At 32.5% G+C, this 11,449-nt stretch overlaps 1 protein-coding gene across 3 annotated transcripts in view; it reads right to left on the bottom strand.

The window, feature by feature from the left end:
* LOC106876494 (ubiquitin carboxyl-terminal hydrolase 7) overlaps window positions 1-11,449 on the bottom strand; it is a 27,027-nt gene that overhangs the window by 815 nt on the left and 14,763 nt on the right. For all 3 annotated transcript variants that reach the window (XM_014925056.2, XM_052968366.1, XM_052968365.1), the window contains exon 2: window positions 1,269-1,358. In XM_014925056.2, the coding sequence (XP_014780542.1) occupies window positions 1,269-1,358 (90 nt within the window). The remainder of the gene's footprint in view (window positions 1-1,268; window positions 1,359-11,449) is intronic.

Here is an 11,449-nt window from a genome sequence, read left to right as displayed (position 1 = left end):
ATAATGGGCTTCTTACGACTTCTATCTGTCAAATTCATTTGCAAGGCATTGGTCAGCTAGCATCTATAGTAAAAAATACTAGCCAACAGTGTCCATGCAGTGGGAAAGAACTCTTGTATATTAATTATTGGTATTAAAGGGTTCTTGACTATTATCACTAAATAGCATGAAAAAACAATCTATGCAAAACAAACCAATAAAACCTTAATTTTTCAGCATTTTCATTTAATAGGCAGTGATAACAAAGTTTACAACAATAAATTGATGTGTTAAATACATTTCAAGGAAATAGATTCAACATAACTTTTTCTTCATCTCATTAATATGAGATTGATGTAATCAAATATATCATTGGTAAATTTAGTTCAGAGACAGTTAAATGCAATGAATTTTAAAACAATGTTTTTTGCAGTTAGTCCATAGAAGAAAATTTCTAGTCACAGTAGATTGTATATTTATTCTTCATTTTACAGAACTTTTTATATTTTTTATGGTTTATATTATTGTAGATCAGCAGTTAAGAGACAATGCATTTAAATACAACTATTTAATTATAATTAAAAAAAACAACCCCTTTAATACCAATAATTAATGACAGCATTTCTTTGTAAAGTTTAACAGGCTAAATGTTAATTCTTTAATGTGAATACACAATTTGTTAGTTAAACACTAGATAGTCATACACTCGTGTGATATGAATAAAACCACATTCATTTTGGGTTTTCCCCATTTAGTTGTTCTTACCCAAGTGTTCACAATTTAATCTATGTATACCATCAGCTCTGGTGTCAAAATTCCTCTCCTTTGAATTTAGTGAATATACTCACATATGAACATGGCATGCTCAATAGTAGTTACAAGGGAGGTGCTGAAAAGTTCCTGGCTTTAAGGGTATCACAAAAGGCCTGGTAGGAGGCCCAACCTTCAAAGTTCTTTTACAGTGCTTAGAAAAACTGAAGGATCACTGCAATAAGTGTGTGAATCTGAGAAGGGGATATGTTGAATAAAATCATAAGTGACTCATATTTCTGTACTTTCTTTTATGCAAAGCCAGGAACTTTTCAGCACCCCCTTGTACACCACAATTTTTTTTAAATTTCTGAAATTTAAACAAATTTTTAGTATATAAAAACCAGAAATTTTTATGTAGTCAGAAAGACCCAAAATTGAGGAAATGATGTTAACTTTCTGATTGAGAAATAGTAATAAGAGTTTATATAGTATCCACAATCTTCTGCATTTCTTAACAAGACATCTGATGAACTCACCTTCTTCCATTTCCTCATCTCTATTGCCTGAATCTTGAATATCACCATTTACAATATTCATTGGAGTATCACCGTGATGTTGAGTTTCTTCTACAAAGATAAAATTACAGTGAGAAAGACAGAAATTAACATTAGAAAATTAGCAGTTTCTTCATGTTTAAAATGAAATCTCACAAGCACACAAACACAGGGTCCATGTCCACTGTGATCACCAGAATCTATAGACAGTAGAGAGAATACAATGTCTAAACTGTTATTGTGTGCACTACATGATTCATCATTACATGTCACAGCATGTAGCATTGTCCTCAGTTAACCAATGGTTATGGTACATTTGGAACAACAGATCTGGGAATCACTCTTATATGTCATAAATTTGTTTGAGTACAGATGACTTGGAACTATACAGCTGAAATTACAACCAACACAAGAGTTTTAAAAGTCAAAATTACTTATATTTTAATGAAGTTATTGTGGTATACAAAATGGTAATTACTGTAACAAGAAATCTATGGAATTGTTGTGAAGTAGAGTCAGTTAATTACTAACAGTGAAATCTATTTTCATCTCATTTCTCTGACTTTCTGGAACTAGTTTGTACATTTAAATACAATGATATGTATCATCAAGGACAAATATCTTTTGTGATCATATTCAACTTTAGAAAGATTAAGTGGTTGTTTAAGTAGCCCTCTATTATGATACATTTAGAATACTTTTACTGTCATAGAATTATGAACCAATTTACTACCAGTCATCAATAAAACTGACAATTGCAACTTTATACATTGTAGAAACAGTTATAATTACACACGGTATTTGAAACAATTATGGTTTAGAAACTCATTCTGAAGACAGCATTAATGATCATGTAAATCATTTAGATAATTCCTAAGAAAAATTAAGTTGTTAGGTACTAAGATATTTAATTTTGAACATATATTCCAAAGAAATTAACACAATTATGGAGGTTACTTAAAATCTCTAGCAGCATATTTTTGAGAATAGAAAAGAATGGATGATAATATTACAACTTGAAAAATGAATTAGCAAGATTATCATTAGCAAGATTAATACTTGAATTGCTAGAGATAATTCAAGTAACACTTCAACTAGGTTAAGATTCAGTAGGGCACAATAAGTTTGATACAGTTACTGAGACAGTAACAGCTGGCAAGTTGATAGAGGCAAAGTGCAGTATCTCCAAAAAAGACAGTTTAATGGAGGGCTAGTACTTGCAACCAAATGGCTTTCACTTTAATATGACTGTGTGTGAGGATAAATCATATTTGGAGTTAAACTAGCAGCTGTTCACTGTTGAAATACTTTGGAGGTCATAAAGAGGTAACTCAGTCTCTATGATGCATGAAAAAAGCATAGGGACTGCCATTGGGAATTTTAGGCTAGCAATTATTGAGAATGTGATGGTTTGAGCTGCATATAGTTTACAAGCAGAAACAAAGTAATTTTATGCACCAAGTCACCACTGCAAGATATTATGAAGGTTTACATTCATGCAAAATGTGAAACCTTGCCGAGAATTGATACAGCATCTTAGGTTTTAGGTTTTTAGATTTGTTTATTATAAATTATTTAGATGACATTTAATACAGAAATGTCTTCATACATTACAAAAAGATCTTGTAAAAATTATATTCTAAAAATCAACCTAACATATGTCAAACATAATAATAGACTCTCAGACTACACTTCTAGTAAGGAAAATGTTCATTTGTAAAACACAGTAGAATATAAATTATGACAAAAAGCATGAGATGTAATTAAGCTGATCCATCGAATAATGTTATTAAAAAAAAGAGAAAATACAAAAGCACTAATAACAAAAGTAACCTTCATAAGGATAACTATAAAGCTTAAACAATGACAAAATAGAAAATCGAAGTAGCTAACTGATTGGAAATCTAAAATTAAAGTAAGACTTGAATATAACATTTGATACAGCAGTTTAATGTTAAGTAGACATTCTACTTTAATCATCCATTTTACTCAAAACAGGATGACAATGTAATTCATTTCATTTTTGACACTTCTGAATGTAAAACGAGATGTTTTTCCATTGCTTTCTTTCAGATAGCAATTCGTCAAAAACTTGCTAACTATAAATTAACTCTTAAAAAATTCACTAAATTTTTTATTCTTTTCCTGGAGGAACTGTTTCCATTCTATCTCTTCTAATTCAGATTTTTTTAAACTAAACTATTACTTTAAGTTCATGCCTTAATGACCATAATTGGAATTATGAATGTTGCTCCAAATATTTACTCTATTTTGTTCTGTTTTCAACAGAACACTTGAATACCAAATAGTTGTTTCACATTTCTGTGTATAACCATTACCTAGCACCTTAGTATTTTCATCTTCAACCAATCCTTTCTGTCAACTCACAAATAATACAAACAATTTGAAAGGGTAGGAATTCAATTCTAAGATCAGTACCAAAATTTAAACAAATCTTATTGGTGTTAAACTTTATAAGATTAAAAAAAAAAAAAAAAAAACCTAATTATTTTACTCAAATAAAGAAATAAGCAGAAACAAAACCATCTAAATATATAAAATACACCAAATGACACGTCAAATTTTGTCACATTTCCTCTTTCTGTCATGTTGGAAGGAGAAATCAGTGGAAGTGCTGAGAGTGATGAAAAGAGAGAAAGGTATTATAAAGAGAGCTAGCTTATATAAGAGAGAAAGTAAGTCATGAGAGCAGACTGTGAAATATGGGAAAGGATGGAGAGAGAGAGAGAGGAAGTAAGAGGTGAAAAGAGAGCACTACAATAGGGAGGAGGAATTAGAGGTATGACATAGGTACAGAGAATGAGAGAATAATAGAAACTGAAAGACAGAGTCATGTATAACACAAAAGCATATATAAATTTTGTTGGGCAATGAAGAGCAGAGGTTTTGATTGCAAAAACAAAAAAATGAAGGAAGAGATAGAAGAAATAATGAAATGACTGAAATAATGAGATGAACGGAGGTAACAAGAATAATTGAAAGACAAAATGAAACAGGAAGAAAATGGAGGAAAAACATTTAAGAATTACTTAAGGGAGATAGAAATAAACATTTTTGACAGACACTGCACTAGAGAGAGGCAGAGGTGAGGAGAGAATATGTTTGTGCCATGCATGCATATGTACACACATGCCTTATTTCAGGCATTCCGAGATGATTAGATTAAGTCTTGGGCATTTTTAGACTTTGTGGAGCCCATCTCTCTCCAGATCTTATCACAGCTTTCTTCCAGTAGAAAGATAGACAAACTGACTGACTGAAAGAAAGAATGAGAAAAGGTAAGAACTGACGCAAATTATCAAACCCAAAAGGATGAATGACAAAGTTAATAATTTATTTCAGCAGAATTTGAACTCGGAGTAGGAGCTGAGACAATTACAACAAATCAGTCTAGCCAATGCTCTAATGATTGCCAATTGGCCAGTGTGTGTGTGTGTGTGTGTGTGTGTGCGTGCGTGCGCGTGTGCATGTATGTATGTATGAAGTGATTAAAAGGGTAGACACCAAAAACAGCACTCAATTATAAAACACACAACTTATCCAGACCATACATAAGAAAGAAGGTAAAAGTGGTGATGGAGTGTGTGTATAAAACCGTGTGGGAGAGCTTGTCTTTCTAATGTAGGACTAGCAATAAAGCCTGCAAAATATCTTGAAGTCTAAAATGCCACATGAAAATACAAAGACAAGCTTGCATGCTCAATATGCAACTAAGTTTTAAAAGTCATTCTGGACCTATAAGTTGCTTGAGAGTATGCAACCACTCAAATCTACTTGTAATTTCATGCCTCACAACCAAGAACTGGTCTTTACTCAAGTTGACAGCCATTTTATTATATCTATATAATGCAAACTGGGAGAAATGCTAGCACATTGGATAGAATACTTTGTTGACTTAGTTCTTTCTTGTGCACCGAGTTAAAGTCAACTTTGCCTTTCACCGTTTTAGGGGTGATAAAGCACTAGTCCAATACTAGGATCTCAACTATTCAGTTTTTCTCTCTAGGTTATATCTGTAATTCAAAGTTCCAACCACCACTGACTTGGCCGAGAGAAATGTGTCAAGGGTCTATGAAAGACTTAGCTGCTTACATGTTAATTTCACAAGTATGAATCAGTAGGCCAAATAACTGAATCAATCATCAAGACCAACAGATAATCCACCACATATAAAAGAAAAGAAGTAATGAAGTATGCAAACCAGTAAGAATAATGAAGGAACATGAGTAGAGGTGAAAAGTATAAGAAAAAAAAAAAGAAAAAGAAAATATACACAAAAGAGACAGTGTAAGGCTTCAAGCAAAAATATTCAGAAATACTGAAAAGAGTTAGAAATACATCATTTTTCATGCGTAGTATCCTTACTCTAAAAATAAAGGGGAACATTTGAACCAGAAAGAAAAAACAAAAACCAACCAACCAACCAAAGGATTGACAATGAGTATACTATCAGGACATATTTCATTAACAACCAAGGAACGACAGTATGTATACTATCTGTGACATGTATATTGTCAGAACCACTTATAGCTTACTAGCTTAATACCATAAATTGTAACTAAGTCAAGGTCATAAGTTAATTAGAACATTGCATTTAAGTGGAACAGTCAACAAGAGACCACACCAAGACACCTTAAGCCAACAGAATCTCTACACAGTTCAGTCTTTTTACCTTTCTAAGAGCAAAAAAAGAATTTCCACTTTGAATTGACTTTTCCGAATATATATGTTGATTAAATGGCTAACTGGTATGTCAATACTAGGCTTTGCTAGCTTTTAGCAATCCACTAAATTTTCATAAAACATGATGCTTTTTATGGTTAAAAGCATGTCCATTTGAACATCTGGCTACCAATGTCATTAATTATAATCATATAAGTAATTTTTTTTCATTGCAAATAGTCTTTTTTTTTCTCCCATGGACAGCATATTGCTCACAGCCAAGCACAATCAGTCTTAAATATGTTTAATGCAAACAATAGCATAGGAAAGTTAATTTTCCTGAACATAAAGTGCATCAAATTATTTAGGATTCAGATAAATGTACTATGCACACTAAAACTTATTTTCATTGCCTGCAAATGTATTTTGCTTGCATGACAAAATGTTTTTATATATTCCATTGTACAAATTTTCAATCCTTTATGAAGATTTTGCTGAATCCTTTATAATCTGTAATTTTAATGAGTCAATATTCAACTCCTACAGAAGTTATTTCATTCATTTTACATAAGTAGTGGTGAACACACATGCGTAAGACATGTTCTGACAATTCAGTTGTTAGTATATGACACTTACAGAATATCCAATACTACATTCAACATATACTAAAGAGTATTTAGAAGAAATGTCAAAAGTTAGTAATTTGTGAGTAAAACAAATCTTGAAATTAATGACAAAATATAACAGAAAGACAGTCATTGTTTATCATTAGAACAAGTTATAATCATTGAAACAGACATTTTTCTGCTCTTTTTGTTTGTTAGGATTATTTGTTGCAATTGTAGTAATAGTAGCTTATCTAAAGGTTCAAAATAAATGTTTTAAGACTGCATCATACTCTGTAGTGGCAAATTGAAATAAGATGTGGTTGTAAGGGAGTATTTCAATCATTTGCACCTTTTCAACCAGCAAGTGATTACTAATAATGAAACCTTTTTTATTAACCCTTTAACATTTAAACCAGCCATATCTGACCAAAATATTCTGTTTTATGTTCAAACTGGCCAGCCCCAGTCTCACACCTACCCTACAATGTCATTTTCAAAATCTCAAAGCTACAAGATGATAATAATTAATTGAAAATAATGTAAATAAATAAGCATTATATTTGACAAAATAATCTGAATGCTAAAGGGATAACTTGTCTAATCTTTTTAGTGTTGAACGGTGTGTAGAGCTTAAATTTTGTTTTGAAGTGATTACATGTTTAAAGCTGTAGCAGGTAATTCTTCATTTTGTTTTATTGCCTTCCTTGTTTGCATTAGACATAACCGAAGTTTTCTTTTCCATATTATGTTATTGTATCATTCACTTTGATTGATGAATACATATGGTGTGATTCCAGTCCTATGAATATTCTATCTGCTGCGTTGTCATTTCAACATCCACTTTTTCCATACTTGCATGGGTCAGATGAAATTTGAGAGGTACATTTTATACTTCCTCATTGCCAGACATGTTTCACCAAAGGACACCACTTGTATGGCAGTGATACTCATTTACAACACAATTTCAAGACAACGAGACACTAATACAAACACACACACATAACAAGGCCTCTTTCAGTTTCTGTTAACCAAATCCTTTTACAAGTGTTTGGTTGACTTATGTTACTACACAGTAGGACAACTCAAAACCATGTGACCGAGAAGCTTGCTTCCCAACCATGCATGAAATTCAGAACTTTGAAATTGAGTTCTATAGCTACTATGCTAGTGGTTAATTTGTAAACTCCTTGAGTATTGCGAGAATGTAAGAGTTACCCATTTTAATAATTGATTTTGTTGATTATAGTAATTTTGATGAACAAGGAGTTAGTCAGTGAATATTTGACATTTTGAAGGTTTATCAAATATGTTATAAAACTTTGGAACAATATAAATTTCATCTGACTGTTTCTGAAACAGTCAGATGAAATTTACTTTTAAATTCAATTTGAAGTGGCTGAAATTATGTAAAGATTCCAAATATGGCAAAATCCATTTTACAGACAACAAAATTTTATTTACATAGTAGCAATTGTTTCTTCCAATTATATTAAACTTGTTTCTATCAATACATTTCACCTTTTGAGATGGCATGAAATAGTTGACTTTAGTATCAAGTATAATTGCAATATCTTCAGGAATCAAAGACAATTCACTATCAATAATCTATCATTGTTGATTTACAATGCCAAGAAATTTCTGTTGAGGAATTTGATGGGGTGATACTGCTCATAACTTTGCAAATGTCAAGTCATCTTACAATTAAGATATTGTTTATCAACAAACAGCAGAACATTTTTTTTATGGCAAAAGGATTTTCAATCACACCAAAATTTAGGTTCCCCTTGTACAGATGCTTGTTGACAGCTACAGGAAAAGAACTCAGGTAGTGGACACAATATGGGTGCCTAAGTTAAGGTGGCATAAGACCAGTAAAAACAGCAAGAAAAGCAGAGTGAAGAAGTAACATATGTATTGACCAAACAGTTAAGTGGCTTGTGTTTGAATGTAGTCTAGGGTGTCTGTTTATGTGCAGCAGCAGTACGACCTCAGATATGGAGGCAGTGCTTCATTTTTGATCTCAATAAAACTTCCTAAAGAGTTAAAAGGCCAGAATTTATGTTGAAGATGTGCTATCATAAAGAGATATCATCAATGATGGTGAGGCCTTTGCAGTATGCTGGAGGGTTCTAATTATGTGTTGTTCCTGAATTTTGGAGAAGGAGTACTATATTGTTTTCTTGACGTTTCGGTAGAGTTGATATAAACAAGACCCCACTGGAGACTGTTTCTAAAGTCCCTTTTCATGAAGACCGTGCAGTTTTAGTGTAAAATCTTGTTTACCTTTGAAAGGTAACAGAAGAATGAAGGTCAATATTACCTGCATAGGAGTAGGTGTTGTTAGAGGAGACAACAAGTAGGTTGTTGATATAAAAAGAGAGAAGGAGATAAAACTGAACCTTATGGTACACCAGAGTTGATAGAGAGTGGGTCTGTAAGTACACACTAATGGTACAATGTCAAGAAGCCTATGATAAAATAGATGAGAGGCAGATCGGCAACATCTGTGAATAATTTAGAGAGATTTGCATGAAGTGAAACAATACAATAAAACTAGCCAGAAATGCAATGCTTGCAGTGGATTCAGAATTGTGAACTTTGAGCAGGTAATTTCATACCTTACACTCTCATTCACCAACACAAGTCTGAAAGAGGTCAACAAGCCTTCAGGTTTGTAGAATAAAATTACATGCACTACACTTCCCTCCTTCAAAGCTGGGTAAAAATTTTACAAATATCATCTCAATTTATCCAACTCTTCCAATTTTCAGCAGCTAGAGAAAAACAACAATTTTGTAGGATTGCTTGCTTACCAAACTAGTTACTATTATATGACAGATTGTGTGAAGTTTCATGTTTGCTAATATACAGAAGCATAACAGATATTTTTGAGCTCTTCTGAAGTATATCTAAATTACAATTTAAAATAGCTACAGCTGCCTTAATTATTTCAAACCTTTTCAAAACTTTGCTTTTAGAAATGACTTACAAACAGATCTGATTTATCAACAGCAGGACATTTTTTAAGGCTGTAGATTTTTCATTCACACCAAAATTTAAGTTCCTTTTGATTGACAGCTATAGGAAAAAATTCCAGAGAGATGATATTTAGGCAGGAAGGGCAAAGAAATAGTAGGGGGCCTGAGATAGTGGACAATATGGGCACCTTAATTAAAGTGACACAAGACCAGCCAGTTCTGAGGAGCAGAAGCCATTGTAGAGACAATAAGAAAAGCAGAGTGAAGAGGCAGTATGTGTATTGACCAATCAGTTAAGTGGCCTGTTTTTGAATGCAGTCTAGGATGTCTTTATGTCCAGCAGCAGTACTGTCCCAGATATTGAGGCAGTACTTCAAGAGTGGTCTCAATGAAGCTTTCTAAAGAGAAGGCCAGAGTTTGTTTCACTGAAGCTGTGCTATCATGAAGAGATATCTTCAATAAGCAGCTAGTCTACAGGAGAGTATCCTTCTATGAAATTCAAGATAAGTGTCTTCTATCTGGATGTCTGATACTATCTACTTATTGGACATTCTCAGCTCAATGTGTCATCTTTGTATTCATAAATCTTAATTATCTCTTTTACAAACACTGGTTCATATCTATGGTCTACAATTTGGCTAAGCTTCATCAAGTCTATCATAAATATATCAAATTTCAGCCTAGAATCTTCTTGATAGACTAACAATTTTGGGTGTAGTAACTATCATAATAAATTTTTACTGAATCATATGCTGCTAGTCTTTTGATAGCCCTCTCTAATTCCCTTTGTTTTTTTGGATAAGGTTTTCTATATTTCATTTGCATGTGGTTCCCAGAATGAAGATGAAGTAATGGACATTTCCTACATCATTCAGAGTGACTTCAAGGAGTTGATGAAGAATGAAGGAAGTAATCAGCCATAGAGGATATTCAACTCTAATCTCATAAACAATTCAGTCAAAACACAATTTTCACATTCCTACAAGAAGAAATCAATCCAAATCTTTTATGGAACCAATGCAAGACACAACTGTCAAATATTTCTCTTGGAAAGGACAAATGAAAAGTAACCATCATTAATTTCATGGCATAGTTCAAATCTAAACAACATATCACTACTCACTTTGAAGGATGTGGAGTTAATACAAACTTTCAAATGCAACTCCTTTATTTGTAATATGACTAACAACTTAAAACATTGTTTTAAAAGAAATAAACTCAATTAGATACATAACCATTCTTCTCAAGATCAAAGCATTGTCTGAATATAAAAGTGAAGTGAATACATGAAAAATTACATTAAATGAAATAAAAAATTATATCATAGATGTGGTTGTGAGATTAAGAAGTTTGCTTTGGAATCACATGTTTAGGATTTCAAACTCGCATAAAAATTGCTGGCTGGCATTCTATACAATAACCACAAGATGATCATTATCGAGCGAGTGAAATTGATAGGCAGAAACTAAAGTACATGTGTGTGCGTATGCACACATGTGCAAGTGAGTTTGTATTTACCCTGGTTTGCACATGTGTTCACTGAATTTAAACAACAGTTTCACTGTCAATATAGATGGTGTCCTTAGCTTGCAATCAACCACCAAAGCATGTCTGTGCTTCTTAATGTTTGAGCAATCCTTTGTAAACAAAAAGCTCATTCAAACTTGATTCCATTTCATCATATAACTGTCCAAACTGTTCAATGTTTGATAGACTTAGAAGATTACTTTACTTGGAAACAGGTGAGGGCTGGCAACAGGAAGGGCATCCAGTTGTAGAAAACCCGTCTTAAATCCCATCTAACCCATGCAAGCAAGGAAAGTGTACATTAAAATGATGATTGCAAAAGATGGAAAAGTTTATCTCTACAATATTTACACAAGAAACATTGCAT

The sequence above is a fragment of the Octopus bimaculoides genome, chromosome 5, assembly GCF_001194135.2.
Source record: "Octopus bimaculoides isolate UCB-OBI-ISO-001 chromosome 5, ASM119413v2, whole genome shotgun sequence".
Lineage (NCBI taxonomy): Eukaryota > Metazoa > Mollusca > Cephalopoda > Octopoda > Octopodidae > Octopus > Octopus bimaculoides.
This window is presented reverse-complemented; position numbering and strand designations above follow the sequence as displayed.